The 21805-nt window shown below is 40.0% G+C and overlaps 1 protein-coding gene across 6 annotated transcripts in view; it reads right to left on the reverse strand.

Annotated features, from left to right (window-relative positions):
• The window catches only part of VPS45 (vacuolar protein sorting 45 homolog), a 76975-nt gene extending 55430 nt beyond the window's left edge, over nucleotides 1-21545 (reverse strand). For 3 of the 6 annotated variants that reach the window (XM_051858711.3, XM_089300003.1, XM_089300004.1), the window contains exons 1-10: nucleotides 21371-21545; nucleotides 20618-20752; nucleotides 16768-16828; nucleotides 11753-11832; nucleotides 9676-9744; nucleotides 9422-9559; nucleotides 7755-7865; nucleotides 5063-5197; nucleotides 4549-4662; nucleotides 4001-4168 (exon numbers count right to left, since the gene is read on the reverse strand). In XM_051858711.3, the coding sequence (XP_051714671.1) occupies nucleotides 4001-4168; nucleotides 4549-4662; nucleotides 5063-5197; nucleotides 7755-7865; nucleotides 9422-9559; nucleotides 9676-9744; nucleotides 11753-11832; nucleotides 16768-16828; nucleotides 20618-20752; nucleotides 21371-21463 (1104 nt within the window). In that variant the 5' untranslated portion in view covers nucleotides 21464-21545. The remainder of the gene's footprint in view (nucleotides 1-4000; nucleotides 4169-4548; nucleotides 4663-5062; nucleotides 5198-7754; nucleotides 7866-9421; nucleotides 9560-9675; nucleotides 9745-11752; nucleotides 11833-16767; nucleotides 16829-20617; nucleotides 20753-21370) is intronic. The other 3 variants (XM_089300007.1, XM_089300005.1, XM_089300006.1) reach the window with 1 other exon arrangement.
• Nucleotides 21546-21805: the final 260 nt, after the last annotated feature.

Genomic DNA, 21805 nt, shown 5'->3' on the forward strand with positions numbered 1-21805 from the left:
TTCAAATAAAAGAACGAGTCTTCAGATTCTGATCTGGAACAATCTGTGACATACATGATTAAGTAAAAAGACAAAATGTAGTGCAGTAGTAATGCTACCATTTGAATTAAGAGAGAGAGAGAGAGAATAAGAGAGTGACACAACCTTGTATATATATATGGAACAAGTAAGGATGCATAAGAAACTATTAATTGACTCAATTTTCACCAAATACTTATATTATCTAAGAATTAGAATTGAACACAATTTTAAAAATAATAAAATCAGTCTAAAGAACCGAGAGTTCTTTGTGAAGATTTGGGAACATGGGGACAAAAAATAACACTGATGACAGAGCACTTTACATAAATATAAAGCAAATAGCATCTTTTTGATTTTCAAAATGGTGCAGTTTTCTGGAAATTTTGATAAACATTTTAAAAATTAAAAAAAAGCAACTATAAATCCTGGGAAATACGTTGGCATGACTAGAGGATTCACAAGTGGATTTCTTTCCTTTAGTTATATAACCTATAAATGAAATTATGCTTAGAGGCAGGGAATCAACATTAACAAAGCACCTATCATACAAGAAGCATGTCTATCTCTCACCAAATCCTCCTAACAACCTGAAAGTTAGAAATCATTATCCATGAGGCTTAGGTGAAACAAATAATTTTCCTAAAGGAATTTTGACTAGTAGAGATAGGATACAAGCCAGGACAGCCTGGCTCTAAAACCTGTGTGGTTTTCATTATGCCAGGCTGGCTTACTTTATAAACTAAAGCAGAACTGCAAAAGGAAAAGAAAGAAACTAAGTTTTAGAGTATGGGATCTGGGGCTGCCATTGTGGTGTAGTGGGTAAGGCCGCCATATGCGCACCAGTTTGTGTCCCGGCTGCTCCACTTCCCATCCAGCTCCCTGCTAATGTGCCTGGGAAAGCAGCGGAAGATGGCCCAAGTGTTTGGGCCCCTGCCACCCATGTGAGAGACCTGGAAGAGGCTTCTGGCTCCTGGCTTCTGACTGGCCCAGCTCCAGCCATTGTGGCCAATTGGGGAGTGACCCAGTGGATGGAAGCTGCTCGCTCACTCTCTCTCTTTTCCTCTCTCTTTGTAACTCTGCCTTTCAAATAAATAAATAAATCTTTAAAAAAAATGGGATCCTATTAACAAGCAAATGTACTTGTTATAAATGGCTTAGACAGTACAAGATGGCCTAGGTCCTTGGGCCCCTGCACCCGCGTGGGAGACCCAGAAGAAATTCCTGGCTCCTGGCTTGGATTGGTGCAGCTCCGGCTGTTGCAGCCATCTGGGGAGGGAACCAGCGGATGGAAGACCTCTCTCTTTCTCTCTCTCTCTCTCTCTGCCTCTCCTCTCTCTCTGTGTAACTGTGACTTTCAAGAAAAATAAATAGATCTTTAAAAAAAAAAAGTGGCTTAGAAATGGCTGTCTCCCAAAGGACTCTTATTACTAAATGACTTGTTAGTGATACCACACTTTGTCATTTCTCAGGAACCTTGGAATTATCTATTTGTTCTCTTTCTGACTTTGATTTTGTCAATTTTAAAGCATCCTTACTAGATTAAATTTCCCAAAATACTGCTTTCATCATATCAACTTTCTACATAAGAGTCTATGTTAGGTATTTTTGCCTGTCTCAGCAAATACAAATTCCTCTTACAAGCTTCTTCATAAACTGGTTCCTGTTTACCAATTCAATTTTATCTCTTATTTCTATTCCACACCCACTCTCCACAGGTCAAACTGCTTATTATTTCCTGCACACTTATGCATCTTTGCTTTTGCTGTTGTTATTCCTGACTGAAATACTCCTTCAAATTCTCTTCATTCTTTATAGTTCTTCTTAACACTACCTTTGCTAAGAACTCTTCCTAATAGCTGCAAATCCTTTTATAGTATCACAATTTTGACTTAGCTAAATATATCTTGAAATATTACCTAACAATTTCTCATGCTTCAGCTTTTTAAATTAAAATATTTTAAAAATTCTTTTGTTTGAGAAAGAGAGAGAGGGAACACACGTGAGAGATCCCACCTACTGGTTAACTCCTCAAATGTCTGCAACTGCCTAACCTGGGCTAGGAGGCTGCAGCCAGGAGTCAGGGACTCAATCCAGGTCACCCATGTGGGTGGCAGAAACCCAGTTATCTGAGTCATCACTGACACTCTCAGGTCTGCATTAGCAGATAACTGGAGTCAGGAGTTAGCAGTGAGTATCAAACCCAGGTACTCAGATATGGGACACAAGCATCTTAACCCAGTGTCTTAATTGCTAGGTCAAATTTTGTCTCTCCAATGATACTCTAAATTTCTTGAGGGCAGGTATCATTATGACACTTTTCTTCAAAATCCTCTGGTAGCTTCCATCATTTTATGATTAAAGTCTAATTTCTTTTAGTGGCTACAACCTGATCCCAACCTGTCTTTCTAATTGACCTAAGATCACTCCTCATCTTGCAACTTCCAATAGTTACACTGAACTATTAACTATTCTCTGTTTATACACACACACACACACACACACACACAAGTGCGCATGTGCCTTCCCTTCCCATTACCACGCCTGCCTTCTCTCTGCTGCTGCTGTTTCCCCCTTCCCTACACTTGGTATATTCCTACTTATTTATCTGTACAGAGTTCTAATGTCATTTAAGTTTTTTTTTTTTTTTTTTTTTTTAGATTTATTTATTTGAAAGAGAGAGAGAGAGAGAGAAAGAGAGACATCTTCCATCTGCTGGTTCACTCCACAGATAGCCACAATGGCCAGGCCTGAGCCAGGCCAAAGCCAGGGGCTGGCAGCTTTATAATGGGTCTTGCATGTTGGGTGGCAGGTGGCCAAACACTTAGGCCATCTTCCGCTACTTTTCCCATGCCATTTGTAGGGAGCTGGATAGGAAGTAAAGCAGCCAGGACACGAATTGGTGCCCACAGGGGATGCTTGTGCCATGAGCACGGTTTTATCCAATATGCCACAAAGCTGGCCCCCTTATCTAAGAAATTCTAAGAAGCCTCATTCTTAGGGAAAACAGCTGTCTTTCTTCTGTAATTCTAGATCCCTTTGTAAATACCTTCATTATAGCACTTACTGCTTGGTATTATAATCCCTGGTTTAACTTTCTTTTTCCTCTACTATAATATGAGCTCCTTGTGGGAAAAAACTGTATTTATCTTTGTACTCCTAAATCCTACAGCAGTATGTACATGTAATAGATATTCACATGTTTGTGGAATGATAGACAGATCTTGAATAATTTTTTTTAAAACTTAGATAATATTGCCGGCGTGGCGGCTCACTAGGCTAATCCTCCGCCTGCGGCGCTGGTACTCCGGGTTCTAGTCCCGGTTGGGTTCTGTCCCGGTTGCTCCTCTTCCAGTCCAGCTCTTTGCTGTGGCCCGGGAAGGCAGTGGAGGATGGCCCAGGTCCTTGGGCCCTGCACCCACATGGGAGACCAGGAGAAGCACCTGGCTCCTGGCTTCGGACTGGCGCAGTGCGCTGGCCGTGGCGGCCATTTGGGGGTGAACCAACAGAAGGAAGACCTTTCTCTCTTTCTCTCTCACTGTCTAACTCTGCCTTCAAAAAAAACTTAGATAATACATTGTAATATATAACTTTTAAAGGATGCCCAACAACCCTGTGAGGTAAGTACTCATGTTGTTATGCCTACTTCACAAATGAGAAAACTGGTTCAGAAATTAAGTCAACAGCTTCAGGTCACAAAGACAGTAAGTGGTAAACCAAATACTAAAATTCAGACCTTCTGATTTTAGTCTAGCTCTTTTTAGTAGACTAAATAAACTGACTAAATCCTTGGGGAATGCATATTATACTTCTCCTGCGGTTCTTAGTACATATTTATCATAAGTAATATTCCCTTGCATTCTTGTGTCAACTCCTTAGTAGACTAAACTCCATGTTGGTGAAGGATTACTTGCCTTGGTATCTCTTGGTCTGCCTGGCACAGTGTCTTACACATAGTAGGTGCTCATCAAATTGGACTGACCTGGAGAGCACTAGAATGGTCATTTTGACAGGCTAGTTCTTGTTCAACCTCTGAAACTTCCAGCAGATTCCGCTCACTGACCAACCGAGACAGTTCTCCAACTACTGTCACATGCTTCGACACAGTCCCAGACATCTTCTTAAACTGTGGATAATTCTCAACAAAGGCCTGTCATGGAAAAAACATCAATAAGAAGTTCTGTTATTCTCTGACAGAGGATAGGCAGGTATAAAGAAGAGGAAAAAAGCAGCAGGATTGTTTTTTGCCTGGACTAAGGTACCTACAATTCCCAATCACATGGCATTATGTTATGTTTAAGAAGAGAAGAGCTGGTGTGTCAGCTGACTGCGTCTTTAGTCCAGATATGACCGAAGAAAGGAAGAAGCACACAGGTTATTATGACATTTTCAGTAAAGAGAGACATTACAGAAAATATGTATCAACATAAATTATGGTAGAAATTGGAGCCAGAAGATTCCAGAAATGTTGCTTACATGAAAAGTTCCAGAGTCTCAAATGTTAGTAATCCACGTACATGTTCAATTTACCTTCATGTCTGCTATTGATTCTAGTTTTTGCTGTTCTTTTGGTTTCTTCTTCTGAAAGTCTTCCATGAGATTCTTTATATTACTACCGATTTCAGCAAAGTTTAGGTACATATTCTGTGAAAAACAAAGTTGGAAGCATAGTTCATCAACTAGCCAGTGACTTTCAGAAAATTTAAAAGAAGTGAAAAATAATCCCGAATACAGAATTGAAGGGCAGGAAAATTCCATTCTAATTACCAAATTTGGACATTAGCCAGGACACTGGTGATGAATATCATTACTATTCTCACAAAGAGCTAGTAGAAGGGACAGAAGTAAGTAACTGTGTGATCTCTACAAAAAACATATTGTTAAAGGTCAGAATCCAAGTCTTCTGCCTTCCCTTGAGACACAGCCTATTTATAGGAAGTCTCCACCATCCTTTCACTTGAAATCGCATTCCTGCCCCTATTCTAATAAGCCAATATTGGTCTTCTTACATAAAAACAATTCAAAAAATTTAAAAACCACCTACATTAGCGTAGAATTCATCATTTTCAGCGGACAGCACGACCTCTCTTAAGTCTTTACTGATTCCTGGCACTCTGGAAAGGTCAATCCGATTGTTGTTTATTCCTAGCAGCTCATGGACCATGGCCTGATATGTCCACTAAATATAGAAGTATGGCAAGAAAAAAAAAAGGTAACTGACAAAACATGGAAATAGTACACGTTCAGGAAAACAAATGAAAATTGATAACATTTTTAGTAACTAGTCTGCTTTACATGGAGATTCTCTAGTTCAAATTTTTAATACTTGGTGCTATAATAAACATTAAGATTCTCATTTTAACTGGTTAAACACTCAAAAGTCAAGATACTTTTAGATTTCACGCTTTTGGAAGAAGGACAGAAGGATTAATATTCTTGATAGAAAGAAAACAAATTAGATCTATCATTAGTTCAACTCTTTGCCCGTGAATGAAGAGTATATTTTCGGCTTCACAGATAGGGCTATATTGGTACTGCAGTTACAAGCTGTACCATTTCCTGTGCGCGTCTGTGGTTTTCTGCAGCATGAGAAGTGTGTTCTTGCAGATCTGAGTGGTGCTATATTTATCCTGGGAACACTAATATTATCAGAAAAACCTTGTGAGTTGATCAAAATACTGGCATGTTCAGAACCTTGCCTCTGAATTCATTTTGTTTTACGCTCTTAACCTAATATGAATTGTGAGGAAAGATTGATTTCCCATGTTACAAAATGGAAAGCAGAAATCCCCAAATTTTACCTTTTTACCATTTATGGAGAATGAATTGCTCTCAGTCATAGGTCCCTTATATAAAACTATAGTATTTTCCAACAAATTACCTACTAAATCTAGAACCTAAGTGCTGAAAGTATTTATATACATCTATTTTATCTTAAGAAAACTAGGCTTATTTAGAAAAAATTAAAAGTGTCATAAAAGAGGGTACTTTCCTAGATTTGCCAAACGAATACCCACAAAAGCAATTTCATTAGGGCACTTAAAAGAAATGCAGCAAGATGCTATGTGCTTCTATGGACAGCATCCTATGCATGCTTCCACCATAGCTCTTATTGGATAATTAAAATTATTTGTTCACTTCTCTCCTCATTGGACCATGAGCTCTCTGAGAGTAGGGATTGTATCTTTTAACCTTTAATCTCCAGTACTTAGTTCAATATGTGGCATATAACAGGTCCTCATTGAAATCTGTTGAATGAATAGTTGCTTTTCTTTGGGAGATGGAATTTTTAGGCAATTATTTTTCTTTCTGCTTTTTTATATAATAAAAAGTTTCTTTGGGGGTTGACACTGTGGCGTAGTATGTTAAGCTTATGCCTGTGGTGCCAGCACCCCACATGGGTGCTGCTTCAAGTCCCAGCTGCTCCACTTCCAATCCAGCTCCCTGTTGATGGCCTGGGAAAGCAGTGAAAGAAGGCCCAAGGACTCAGGCTCTTGCACCCACATGGGAAACCCAGATGAAGCTCCTGGCTTCTGGCTTTGGATCAACCCAGCTCTGGCCATTGAGGCCATCTGGGGAGTGAACCAATGGATGGAAGACTTCTGTCTCTGTGTCTCTCCTTCTCTCTGTCTGTAACTCTGCCTCTCAAATAAATAAAGAAATCTTAAAAAAATATTTCTTTAGTGAACATATTTTTCTTTGAATTTTAGGAATACAGGGCTATCTTCTATTAGAGAGAAGTTTCATTGCACAGCCACAGATTTTCCTTTGCAGTAATATTATTATAGTATAAGCTAGAAAGAAACTGAAATATAGACTGCTTTTTTTTCTATAAATTCAGCTACTATTAATAGAGCACCTAAAATGTGCAAGGCAGTGTGCTTACACTTACAAAACACACTATGAAGCCTTGAAGAATGGACAACTAGGAGAGGGTGAAAGTAACCAAAGGTATGAGTCCAATATGGCAGGTGTAGCAAGAGACCTAAGAGCAATACAAAGTTCTACAGTGATTTTAGGGAGAAAAGAATGTGTCTAACTGAAAGAATACAGTCTTCAAGGAGATATTAGGTGGCTTTTGAGTGGTTTTAAGGGAGAAATACTCTGATAGGTGAAGGGGAGAAGAGAAGGTATTTCAAACATTCCAGAGTTCAGGTAGCAGGCACAGGAAGTCATGTGGCATATCCACACAGCAACAAGCCATAGGTTTTATGTGTGGTGATGCCCTGGGATGCCAGGTCCAGGAGGTTTTTAACTTGGTAGGCAAATGAGAACCAATGAAGATTTTTAAGCCCAGAGTAGCAGGACTGGAGCTGTGCTTTAGGAAAAGAAAATTAACAAGAATGTATCTGTGGATAAATTAGAATAAGAAGAAATTAAAGTAGGGAATCAACTAGATAACTCTTTCAATATTCCTACAAGACCTTAGAGTCTGCACAAGGCAATGGCAGTAAGAATGGAAAAGGACAGAAAGAGGAACAGAATTGAGAGGCTGTCTTGATTCAGAGTGGGGGGAGTAGCAGCAGAGGACAGGAAGGATGAAGCAGAAGAAAGAGTTCACAATTATTATGGCTGGAAGAATAGTGATACCAAAGCATCAAGGAAATACAAGACCAAAACACTAAGAGCAAGAAATAGGAGGCAAATAAATAGACCACACTATTTATCTCCATATCTCTATTTTGAGGAATATCACAAAAATCAACCTTCTATTAAGCTGACAAAGGATTCTGCACCTGATTTAGCAATGGGGTGATGGCATCATCACAGCGATCTAAAATAAGTAGCAACGGAGGAACCTCTGTCCGCCGGAATTCAAACAGCTCGTATTCTTTAGTTATCACTTGCTGTGGTGAAAGAGAAAAATGGTTTGGTAAACCAATTAGCTGCACATGGAGATGACACAAATAAGAGATCAATAAATAAAAACCACACTTAATAACAGTTCTTTGCACCCACATGGGCCTTCCATAAAAGGATTCAAAAGCTTCACAAAGTTTAGTACCATTCCATTTAAGAAGTTAAGATTTTAAACCTTAGTTTACAGGCAGTTTAACTGTAACAAAAAACACTGTAAGGGTCTTGGGTTAAAACTAAGAAATCCTTGTAAAAAAAAAAAAATGCCCAGCACCGCGGCTCAATAGGCTAATCCTCTGCCTTGTGGCGCTGGCACACCGGGTTCTAGTCCCGGTCTGGGTGCCGGATTCTGTCCCGGTTGCCCCTCTTCCAGGCCAGCTCTCTGCTGTGGCCCGGGAGTGCAGTGGAGGATGCCCCAGGTGCTTGGGCCCTGCACCCCATGGGAGACCAGGAGAAGCACCTGGCTTCTGCCTTCGGATCAGCGCGGTGTGCCAGCCGCAGCGTGCCGGCTGCGGCGGCCATTGGAGGGTGAACCAATGGCAAAGGAAGACCTTTCTCTCTGTCTCTCTCTCTCTCACTGTCCACTCTACCTGTAAAAAAAAAAAAAAAAAAAACCAACCAACCAACCAAACAAACAAAAAAACTAAGAAATCTTGGGGTGTAGTGGGTAAAGCTGCCACTTGCAGTGCTGGCATCCCATATGGGCAATGGTTTGAATCCCGGCTGCTGCACTTCCAATCCAGCTCTCTGCTTCTCTGCTATGGCCTGGGAAAGCAGTAGAAGATGGCTCAAGTCCTTGGGCCCCTGCACCTGCATGGGAGACCTGGAAGAAGCTCCAGGCTCCTGGCTTTGGATTGGCCCAGGTCCAGCTGTTGCGGCCATTTGGGAAGTAAACTAGCGGACAGAAGACCTCTCTCTCTTCTCTCTCTCTCTATCTCTCTCTGCCTCTGCATCTCTGTAACTCTGCCTTTCAAATAAATAAATAAATCTCAAAAAAAAAAAAAAAAAACCCAACAACAACAACTAAGAATCTTGGGGCTGGCGCTGTGGCATAGCGCTACCGCCTTCAGTGCTGGCATCCCATATGGGTGCCATTTTGAGTCTGGCTGCTCCGCTTCTGATCCAGCAACCTGCTAATATGCCTGGGAAAGCAGCAGAAGATGGCTCAACTTCTTGGGCCCCTGCACCCACGCAGAACATTGGGAAGGAGCTCCTGGCTCCTGGCTTCAGATCGGCTGGGCTCTGGCCATTGCAGTCATTTGGGGAGTGACCCAGTGGATGGAAGACCTCTCTCTCTCTCTCTCTCATTCTCTCTCTCTGCCATTGCCTTTCTGTAACTCTGCCTTTAAAATAAATAAATAGAAAATAAAGAATCTTATCTCTACTGTATAGTCGTTTTATTTTTATATATATCTACCTCTTTCCCAATAAAAATAACACATTATTATCTCCTTGGTTGCAGATAAAATATTCCTTTAGTTTCTGAAGTATTTCAGGGAAATGAATGGCACTGATTTTAGAGAACTAGGGACAGGAAAGGCCATACCTTAACACATTCTGCTAGTCTCTTTGCAGCCTCTGATGAAAGCTGATAACGAATCATGGGGCACTTCTTCAGAGATAAAAGGAGAGCAGTCAGTCCTTGAGTTGTTCTGGAGAGCTGGACTGGATCCCAATTTCTTCCCTTTTTGTTGAAAATAAATATTTAGAGAAAATATTTGAATTTTCTCTTTTAAGTCCAATTACCTGCAGAATTCACTCCCCACTGATAAATTATCTATTAATTCTTTCTTTCCATACCTGACAGCAACCCAAAATATTGAGGGAAAACAAATGTGGATTCACAGCAATGTAGTCACCATAAAACTCCTGCAAATAAAGCACAAGATAAGTTATTTCATGAACTCTACTTTATCAAGCAGTAATATATTCATAGATGATACAATACTGTACAATATAATCAAATATGATGAAATATAAATATAAAAAACATACAAAAATTGTTCAATTAATAATTAACAAGGGTCAGTGCTGTGGTGTAGCAGGTTAAGCCATGCCTGTCACACTGGCATCTTGAGTGCCGGTTAGAATCCTGGCTGTTCCTCTTCCAATCCAGCTCCCTGCTAATGCACCTGAGAAAGCAGCAGATGATGGCCCAAGTGCTTGGGCCCCTGCCACCTAAGTGGAAGACCAGATGGAATTCTAGGCTCCTGGCTTCACTCTGGCCTAGCACTGGCCATTGTGGCCATTTGGGAAAAGAACCAGCAGATGGAAGATTGTTCTCTCTCTGTCTCTTCCTTTCCTTCTCTGTAACTGCTTTTCAAATAAACAAATAAGTCTTCAAACAAACAAACAAACAAACTTGTAGAAGTGGGCACATGGTATTTCCAAAGAATTCTATGTATATTTATCAATTAGTAAAAATTAAACACTGCAATAAGATTTACAATTTTATGTAAAAATTAACTTTGCTGTAGAATGTATTTCATGAGGGAGAATGTGATTTAAACTAGGTCATTCTTTTTACTCATTTATTACCTGGTATATCATCCTGAAAAATTGTAAACTAGTTTATTTGCCACCTTAGAAGACACTGTTTTCACCAAGGTGACAGAAGTTATTCAAATATTTGTGATAAATATATCCAAGAACACTAAAGTGTTTAAGGACGCAAAGTAGGCCAGCGCCGCGGCTCAATAGGTTAATCCTCCACCTAGTGGTGCCGGCACACCGGGTTCTAGTCCCGGTTGGGGCGCCGGATTCTTTCCTGGTTGCCCCTCTTCCAGGCCAGCTCTCTGCTGTGGCCTGGGAGTGCAGTGGAGGATGGCCCAAGTGCTTGGGTCCTGCACCCCACGGAATACCAGGAGAAGCACCTGGTTCCTGCCTTCGGATCAGTGCGGTGCGCTGCCCACAGCGCGCCAGCTGTGGCGGCCATTGGAGGGTGAACCAACGGCAAAAAAAGAAGACCTTTCTCTCTGTCTCTCTCTCTCTCTCTCTCACTATCCACTCTGCCTGTTTAAAAAAAAAAAAAGAAGGCAAAGTTAACATATTATGTTCTAATGTGATTATACAGCATGCAGAATAAATGTTTAGTTTCCAAATTTTCACCTAACAACAAAAGTCTGCCTATTATCTTCAGAACAGGATAGTTACAACAGAACTTTAAGAAACCCCATTCTCTCCCAAGCAGACATACTTGTATTTCTGTTGATGACCACAGCTTATAAAACTAAGCTACAGCAATATCTGACTCTGTCTTCAAACCTGTGAAACCCGACCTACTGATACACAATGTTATGCTCAGATAAAAAATAATTTTACTGTACAATGTATTTCATGAGGGATTTGATTCCAAATAGGTCATTGTATCAGCCCACTCTCCTTATTCTCACCCATTCCTTTAATTCTATTCTTATCCACTTTGATCTCTTCCAAACTTACTAAATATATGTTGTACAATGCAATTTATTTTGTCTGAACAATAGCCTTCCTTCTTTTGAGACCAGCACCACCTTTTTATTTTTTTTTTAAAGATTTATTTATTTATTTGAAGGCAGAATTACAGAGAGAGAAGTAGACAGAGAGAGAGATCTTCCATCTACTGGTTCACTCTCCAGATGGCTGTGATGGCCAGGGCTGGACCAAGCCAAAGCCAGGAACCAGGAGCTTCCTGTGGATCTCCCATGTGGGTACAGGGACCCAAGCACTTGGACCAGCTTCTGCTGCTTCCCCAGGTGCATTAGTGGGAGCTGGATTGGAAGTAGAGCAGCCGGAACTCAAACCAGTCCCTATATGTGATGCCTGTGCCGCTAGCCACAATGCCAATCCCATCTTGATGTTTAAGACTCAAATATTTTAAAAGGGCCAATATATTTACCTGAACCTCAGCCACAACCTCCTGTTCATCAGCTTCAGCCAATGACTTCACATCACTCTTGCTGATCACATTACTGAAATCTGAAACAGATATGAGTCATGATCTCAAAGGAGATCATCTCTGTTGCAATTAGGCAGAAATGGGCCTGACCACTAAAGCCTAAGGAATAAGTGATGTTTAGTACACATTGTGGTACATGTCAAAGTCAAATACCTTTAAACTGGAATGAGTAGCACGAATATATTTAAATCCATAAGTTCATAATACTAAAAAAAAAGGACCAGTATTGGAGGCATTGGAGAATGCAAAGGAATCAAGTGATTATATTGACAACAGCAAATAAAAGGAAAGAAGAAAGCTTTTATCCTATCTTTTACGTATAAACTGTACTACTAAGTAACTAGTAGATAAGAAGAAATTTTTCTTTGTAGAAATATTTCAGCTAGAAAACAAAGAAGGAATGTTAATGAAAGAATTAGAAAATCATCATTTATCCAACTGTAATAAATCAATGGATAGACCTTGGCTTTGAGCATTAATAGCTGCTAATATCACAAGAAGAAAGCACACAACACCCCTAATAATGTATTCTTGCCAATAACAAAGCAAACTATAATGTAATTAAGGCTCTGCATCCACCTACAAATTGAATTCACAGGAACTAGAGTACATAAACATTTTAAACTGCAAGGAACACATTAAACTACTCCCTTGGGAATGAAATCACCAGTTCCAGGTTGTGGAAAACTTAACCATCTCTTCAATAAATAAACTGCCCAGAGAGACTGGGAAGAGACCTATAAGAGATTATAGAAACTTAACATATTCACCAATAAGAATGTGTGGGACCTTTCATTGATCTTGATTCATACAAACTATGAAAAAAAATGAGAGATTTTGACATTTGAACACTAAACGAGAACCTGAAAATCGTAAGCAATTATTTTTCATTTTTATTTAGATAAAATAACGACATAGTGGTTTTTAAAAATAAGTCCTTATCTTTCAGAGATGCAGATTGAAATATTTATGAATGAAATTACAGATCTTAGATCTGCTTCAAAATAATTTGTAGGGGAGTGGCAGCAACACAGCTAAACAAGACTGGGGCTTAGCAAATGTTGAAACTGGGTGACTGATATATTGGGGTTAATTATACTATTCTGCTTTTGTATGTATTTTAAATTTCCATAAAAAAGTTTTTAATAAAGGGAGGAACCTGTTATATAAGAGATTTAGTAGACACAAAAATATAAATACAATGATAAAAAAATGAGATGAACAGGGGCTGGTGTTCTGGTGCAGAGGTTAAAGCTCCTTCTGCAGTGCCGGCATCCTGTATGGGCACTGGTTCAGGTCCCAGCTGCTTTACTTCTGATTCAGCTCCCTGCTAATGTGCCTGGGAAACAGCAGAAGATGGCCCAAGTCCTTGGGCCCCTGCACCCACATGGGAGACCCAGAAGAAGCTCCAGGCTCCTGGGTTCTGATCAGCCCAGCTCTAGCCATTGTGGTCATTTGGAGAGTGAACTAGTGGATGAAAGACCTTTCTCTCTCTCTCTCTCTCTCTCTCTCTGTAACTCTGTCTTTCAAATAAATAAATAAATAAATAAATCTTTAAAAAAAAAATGAGATGAACAGCAGAAGGGAGGGAGGGAGGAAGGGAATATCATTAGGTTCTTAAAAATGTATCTACAAATCACATTGAATTTGTTAAAAACTAATTAAAAATGAAAATAAAAATAACAAAAAAAGAAAAAATGAGATGAACGGAAGGCCAGTTTAGTGCTAATATAAATTATGCTGCAAGCTTGAAATGAATAGGATTACTATATACAAATTAATTTTAGTTTACTTCAATCAAATGAAATTCTGAAATGGGTCCAACCAAGAAATTTCAATAGTCTTTTTTTCATAGGCTTTAGTACTAATTTAATATAATTTATTTTCTGTTTCATAGATTTTAAGCCCAAATCAGTCTTTGGAACTACAGAGTAAATACTAAATGCATTATGCTTTATCAATCTCAACTGCTGCATGAAAGAGCTCTTTAGAGGAAAAAGGGTCTTTCACCTCATGACTCATTCAATTTTCAGCCAAGAGACTCAACAAAAGAATGCTTCTATTTTATGAATACAAAAGTTTTTACACTTTCCTGAGGACCTAGTTTGTGACCATACTAAAAAAAACTGGCATGCTACACACCTATCAGAATGGACAGCATCAAATGCTTAGGAGGAGGTAAAGAAATTGGATCACTCATACATTGTAAATGGAAATGTAAAATGGCTTAGTCACTTGTAAAATATTGTACAATTTCTTAAAACACTAAACAACAACATATGCAACTGCCATAGGACTCAGCAATTGTACTTTTGGGCATTACTTATCCCAGAAAAATGAACTTATGTTCACACAAAAGTCGGTACACAGATGTCTACAGCAGTTTTATTTGTGGTCAAAACTGGAAACAACTCAGATATCCTTCAATGGTGAATTATTAAACAAATTGTAGTACATCCATAAAATGGAATACTATTCACCAATAAAAAGCAATGAATTTTTAATACAAACAATAAGCTGAATGAATCTCCAGAGTTATGCTGAGTGTAAAAAGCCAATCCCAAAAGGATACATACAATATGATTCCATGCATAGAGCATTCTTGAAGTGACAAAATTATAGAATGAAGAGTGGATAGGTGGTTGCCAGGGTTAATGAAAGGATTGGGAGAAGAGAAGTGGAGGCTAATAAAAGCACAATGTGAGGGATTTTTGTACAGACAGAAATGTTCTGTATCTTGACTATATTGGTGTTAATATCCTGGTTATACTAATAAACTATCATTGTATAAGATAGTATATTGGGGGAAACTGGGTAATGAGTGTGCAGGATCTCTATGTTGCATCTGAGTCTACAATTATTTCAAAAGAAAAAGTTTAATTAAAAAAGAAAACCCATAATTATTTGCCAAGAAAACCCAATCAACCAAATAAAAACTAAGATGGCAGAGACTAACAAAATTGATCTTTATTTTTTTTTAAAGATTTACTTTTATTTATTTGAAAGACAGAGTTACAGAGAGAGGTAGACACAGAGAGAGAGAGGTTTTCCATCCACTGGTTGACTCCCCAAATGGTGGCAACTGCCAGAGCTGAACCGATCTGAAGCTAGGAGCCAGGAGCTTCTTCTGGGTCTCCCACACACAAGGACTTGGACCATCCTCTGTTGCTTTACCAGGCACATTAGCAGGGAGCTGGACTGGAAGTAAAGCAGCCAGGGCTTGAACCAGTGCCCATGTGGGATGCCAGCACAGCAGGCTGGGGCTTTAATCCACTGTGCCACAGCACTGGCCCCAAAAATTGACCATTTTTACCTCTTTGGGTGTGGCAGGAGCTGAATGAAATAAAATATGCAAGAGCTATTCATAAAAGAAAATTTTCATTACAAATGTTAAATTTTTGTATCATTGTGGCCAGCACTATGGCATGGAAGGTCAAGCCTCCGCCTGCAGGGCCGGCATCCCATATGGCTGCCAGTTCAAGTCTCAGCTGCTCCACTTCTGATCCAGCTCCCTGCTAATGTGCCTGGGAAAGCAGCTGAAGATGGCCCTAGTACTCAGGCCCCTGTACCCACGTGACAAATCCAGAAGAAACTCTGGGCTTCAGCCATTGTAGCCATTTGGGGAATGAACCAGCAGAAGGAAGGTTGGTCTCTCTCTCTCTCTCTCCCTCCCCTCTCCCTCTCTTACTCTCTCCTTCTATCTCTGTCTTCCAAATAAATAAATAAAAATCTTTAAAATATACATATTATATATATTTATATATATTATTTTTATATATTTTATATATTTCAAAATAAATAAATATTTAAAAAATATATTTTTATATCATTTAGTAGCATAGGAGAAAGTATGTATATATTAGACTGCAGCTAAAACCCTAAAATGCTAAAGATTTTAAGTAAGCTTCAAAACTTCTCAAATGCCCTACTTTTGTTGAATTTCATCCTTGATTTTAGAGATGCTAGCAAATAGATTATATGAATCCTATAAAGATCAATAATGACATCTAGAGGAGAACAGATGTAACTTCCATACAGAATGTGTTAGATCAAAAAAAAAAAAAAAAAAAAAAACCACCAACCAACCACAGAGAACCCACAAAAACTGTATGGTAACCAGAAATTTAGTTTATTCCCAAACTCCCCCTACCATTTCTTCTGCCCCACAAAAGCTGTGCACACAAGAGTTACTTCCCTGATGATTAACACTTTCATACATTACATAAAGTAACAAAGAGAAGCCGAATGCTCTCATCTGCTATGTAAGTCTCAACTCAACTCAACTCAAGAAAATCTCCCCTAAAATAAGTAAGTCAGCTTCTGTGCCTTTACTCACAAGCATAAAATGGGAATAAGCATGCATTTTTTTAAGGTGGAAGTAGGATGCAGAATTTGCCTACTTCAACAACTTTGGAGCCACAAGACATCTTGAAAGGCCAAATAAAATTTAAAATTTCCTAAGTAGTCAATGATGAATTAAAATCATATTTAGCTCTCTGAAACAAAATGCTGGTTCCAAGACTTTTAATCTTTTGAAAGTAGATGAAATAAACCAGACCTGGGGTGGGCTTTTAGCACAGCAGTGAAGTCACTGGGTGGGAAATGGGATCTCATACTAGACTGCCTGGGTGGAGTCCAGCTCCTCTGCTTCCCACCCAGCTTGCTATTAACACACTTGGGAGGCAGCAGGTGCCACCCAAGTGGGAGATCTGACCCAGCCCTGGTTATTGTGGGCACCTGCAGAGTGAACAGTAGATGAATGGGCTCTCTCTCTCTCTGCCTTTCAAATAAAATGGAAAAACAAAAACAAAAACAAAAAAAACAACCTTGTAATCAAGTAAATCAGACATTTATAGTGAAGAATTCCATCAACTTCTCAATGATATGAGCTACTGAATGGAACAGACCAGCTGGAATACAGTTATATGATTGGAAAAGTGAATTAATATACTTACAAATAAAATATATACTGTATTTGGGTCTTCGGAGCTCCTGAATTAGATAATTCACATTCTCCTAGAAAGGAGAGGACAAACAAAATGTGACTAAGAGTTGTTCATATAAAAAGTAATAATTATCATTCATTTATTTATTTACTAAGAGTCTACTGTATGTTGACTTTAGATTAAGTGTGTATATGTTGGGAGATGAGGACTGGGAACAAAAAAAATAAATACAATAATCAGGAATCGTATATAATTTAATACTACATAATATTAAGTATTATCTAGCTGCATTATATTGGCCAAATTAATATAAAAATATAAAGGACACAGATGTTAGTATTTAGCATGAAATTGATAATAATTCTGCAAATTTACTTAAAGCTACTTGTTTCAAAATTGTATTCATCTGATAAAAATTCTTATAGAGAACAACAAAATCTGTCTAGTCCAATAAAAATCAACATTCAGTTTGGTTTTTCATTTACTACGACCTAAGATAACACTGGAGTATTTGTGGGGTACTCACAAATGGCAGGCAAAGACCTTTCCTACAACTACAAAATAAAGTACAAAAATTTATAGCAAAAAACTCTGTTGATTTCTACAAGATCAAACATAAGAATTCCAGTTATATAAGACTATAATGTAGATTTCATCTATTTTTAAAAATGATTAATTTATGTATGTATGTATGTATTTGAAAGAGTACCAGAAAGAGGGAGAGATGGGGGAGATTGATAGCTTGATCTTCCATCTGCTGCCTTAGTCTCCAAATGGCCACAACAGCCAGGTTCAGGCCAAGCCACAGTCAGGAGTCAGGAACTTCATCCTGGTCTTCTAATGGGTGGTAGGGGCCCAAGAATTTTTTTTTATAGAAAGTTTTTATTTAATAAATATAAATTCCATAAATTCAACTTTTGGATTATAGCATTTCTTCCCTCCATACCTGCCCTCCCACCCCCAAACCATCCCACCACCTACTCCCTCTCCCATGCCATTCTTCATTAAGATTCATTTTAAATTATCTTTATATACAGAAAACCAACTCTAAGATTTCAAGAGATTGCGTCTGCACAGACACACAAAGTATAAAGTACTATTTGAAGACTAGCTTTACCGTTAATTCTCATAGTACAACACATTAAGGATTGAAGTCCTACATGGGGAGCAAGTGCACAGTGACTCCTGTTGTTGATTTGACAATTGATGCTCTTATTTATGATGTCAGTGATCACTCAAGGCTCTTTTCATGAGCTGCCAAGGCTATGGAAGCCTCTTGAGTTCACAAACTCCCTCCTTATTTAGGCAAGGCCATCATCAAAGTGCAAGTTCTCTCCTTCCTGCAGAGAAAGGTACCTCCTTCTCTGATGGCCCCTTCTTTCCGCTGGGATCTCACTCACAGAGATCTTTCATGTAGGTCATCTTTTGCCACAGTGTCTTGACTTTCCATGCCTGAAATGCTCTCATGGGGGCCCAAGAATTTGGATCATCTTCTGCTACCTTCTCAAGCACATTAACAGCAAGATGGATTGGAACAGAAGTAACCAGGACTAGGTTTTATCTATTTTTGATACTATAACACATGACACATGGTTAAATTTCGATGTAAACTGGGTCCCCAAATTAAATATATTATTCTTGAATTTGCTTTTTTAAAAATCATGTGTCTTTACAGAAATAAAAATAATGTAAGCAATGTATATTTCTTTTTAAATGGTCATTTAGGGGCTGGCCTTGTGGTGCAGTAGGTTAAGCCACAGCTTGCAACACCAGCACCCCATGTCAGAACACTAGCTTGAGTCCTGGCTGCTCTACTTCTGATCCAGCTCCCTGCTGATGCACCTGGGAAGGTGGTAGATGGTGGCCCAGGTACTTGGTTCCCTGCCACTCATGGGGGAGACCAGGATGGAAGTCCTAGTTCCTGGCTTCTGCCTGACATACCGTGGCTGTTATGGTCATTTGGGGAGTGAACCAGAGGATGGAAGATTGCTTTCTCTCTCTCCCTGTCTTTCTGCTTTTCAAATAAATAAATCTTTTTTAAAAATAAAAATTGTTATTTAGATAAAACATTCATTATCAATTTACTTTCTAATATAACCTTAAAGGAAATGTGTTTTTAATAATGACTATTTTAAATCTAAAATTATTTAATTAATATGCTAGGTAAAAATGACAAAGTGATATAAAAGATTCCTAGAGGAGTTTGAGAGAGTACTTATAGCCACCATGAGATTCTCTAATAAACAATGTTAGCAAATAATGAAGTAAATGATCTCTGATATCCCACTTGAATGAAAACTGAGAGCTACAAAGGCGAAGCAGTGGAAACTACTGCAACACAGCTTGTATTCACTCAGCAGCTATGTATTCTGTGCCCACTGTGTGGCAGGCATTGGGGCATGAAAGTGAGCAATAAACAGATTCCATCTCTCTCCTGGAGCTTACTACTGGTAGAGAGGACAGGTACTAATCACACAAACCGTATCAATCTTCTACCACGACAAGCATTAGGGAAAAGACGAACCACATAAATTTTCAAGCATTAGGAAAAAGAAGGTATTGTAAGTGCTTCTAAAAGGGGAGGCCAGGGAATATGGTTCAGAAACCAAAGACATCCCAGAGGAATACAAAAGGGAAAGAGTGGACTAAAGTATTGGTGCAGCTGAAGTACAGAGTGCAGAGCAGGACATGGTTTGAAACGGGGCTGGAGAATTGACAGCCTGCATGACACTGGGCCTTGCAGGTTAGAAGGCATGTTGTCTTTATCATACAGGTAATGAGAAGTCTTTCAAAGATTTCAAGTGTGGTAATATCACCAGATTTGCATTTTGGAAAGCACAGAATGTTCAAGCATGATAATAAAAGTGCTTTGGAGCTGGAGTACAAGAATATGAAGCAAGAACATTTACAAACCAAGATTGACATAAGAGAGGATCTTAAAAGTAGGTGACACTCAAGCTGGATATAAAAGGTGATGAACAAAAATTGTGAATAGGTAGAGAACCTTTAATTAGGGGGAGAAAACAAGCGATAGGGGGCAGGAATGGACATGAATATGGGGATTATAAAGTTGCCGAGCTGGCAACAGTGGAGGGACAGAGCTGGGACATGGGAAGGCTGGATACATGGGGGCAGACCAAGCCAGCTAAAGGATGATTCTGATTGCTGGGCTACTAAATAGAGCCTTTTTTTTTTTTTTTTTTTACAGATAGTTAGAAAGATCTTCCTTCCTCTCCTTCACTCCCCAAATGGCCGCTACGGCTGGAACTACACCAATCCGAAGCCAGGAGCCAGGTGCTTCCTCCTTGTCTCCCATGTGGGTGCAGGTCCCAAACACTTGGGCCATCCTCCACTGCTTTCCCGGGCCACAGCAGAGAGCTGGAGTGGAAGAGGAGCAACAGGGACTAGAACCCGGCGCCCATATGGGATGCTGGCGCGCAAGCGGAGGATTAACCAAGTGAGCCATGGCGCCGGCCCCTAAACAGAGCTTTAATCATTTAAGTTAAAAATGAGCCACTACGGATTCCTGGGCACAGATGTGAATAAATGGTGAAGTTCCAATACTGTGATGGCTGTACGTAAGATAAGGTGGGAATAACGTTCAGTGACAGGCATAAAGTGATGTGGTTGTCAGAGTAGGTAGTGGTGTTGGGAGTAGCTGTGAACCCAAAAGACATCCTGAAGAAAGAACTGGCTGACAGGGGTAAAATGAGACACGGAAAAGAAAAGAATAAAGGTTAAAACTGATAATTATGATGCCACAAATGATGATCAGACACATTTATTTGGCCTTTTAGTGCTTTCAGATCCGAGTGTCCTGCATGTGCCTGGGCAGATGGCAGTTCAGTATATGTAGTACCTTTGTAGGTCGAAGAAAACAAATCGCCTTCAAGTGCTTCATGATCTCTCGATTCTGAGAATCAATGCGTTCAAAGAGGTACACTTCCTTCTGAAGAATCTCGGACTGAGTGTATACCATACTCACTATACCAGTCTGTGAAGAAAATGAATGAAGATTACGCCAGTCCAGAATACTAAAAACAAACGGCCATCGCGAAGCCTTTTCATTAATACCAGCTGGCTAAATGAAACTCTAAAACACGAAATAACCTTTACTGTACCTGCAAAACAGGAAGTAATGTATCAAAGTAAAAAAAAAAAAAAAAAAGGCGCTCTGTGAATATGAGCAATTCGTAAATTTCTCAAAATAAATTCTCCATCACCTGAAAGAGCTGTTTCTTTCCACAGTGTGTGACCAACAAATAACCTGTCACGTCAGCTTGAGCCCTGGCAGCTTCACTTTAATAACACAACACTGAGCTGAAGGAACGCGACCACCCCGCAGTCTGCCAAGGGCTGTCTCGCCTAGTAATGATTTCTTAGCAGAGACATTGTGCTGCGCCCAAGAAGTCGTCTCCGGGGAGTGGTGAGCGCCATGGAGACTGAAAACTCACCGGGCAAGCTTTATACAACTTTTCAGTCCCACACAAAGCTGACCTGCGTTTGCAAACCTTTAATGGACTAGTACATGCTACAGTGGCATGGACCAGCCACTGTAAGGGAGGCAGGGAGGGAGGCTTCCCGCACGAACCCGGAGCAAAAGCAAACTCACCGTCTCTTTATCCATGAGGAGCACTTTCATCCCGGGCCCGCTGTCCTCGATCATTTTGGAAATGTACTGCTTCACCGCAAAAACCACGTTCATGGTGGCGAGTGACAGGTGCCCTCGAGCCTTTCCCGCCCCCTTTTTCTTGCTAACTTAACCCCTGGCCTGTTGGCTGGGTCTCAGCCGCTTCCTCCCGGCCGCGCTCCGGCTTCCGGCAGTCCGGGCAGCGTCGGTGCCGGGAGTTGTAGTTCCGCCGCGGAGTCCGGCGTGAGCGGGAGACCCGGCCTCGCCGCGGGTTGGAGAAGTCGGCCGCCGGGACTGGCAGCGCGCCGCGGCGGGCGTGGCCGTGCGCCCATCGCCGCCGGGACGTCCGAGGCCTGCGCTCAGCCTTCTCCCAGCCTTTGGTCTCGGCGGCCTGGCGGCGGCCAGAAACCCTCCGTG

This window comes from Oryctolagus cuniculus, chromosome 7, assembly GCF_051225735.1.
Source record: "Oryctolagus cuniculus isolate XC-2025 breed Fujian yellow rabbit chromosome 7, ASM5122573v1, whole genome shotgun sequence".
Classification (NCBI taxonomy): Eukaryota; Metazoa; Chordata; class Mammalia; order Lagomorpha; family Leporidae; genus Oryctolagus; species Oryctolagus cuniculus.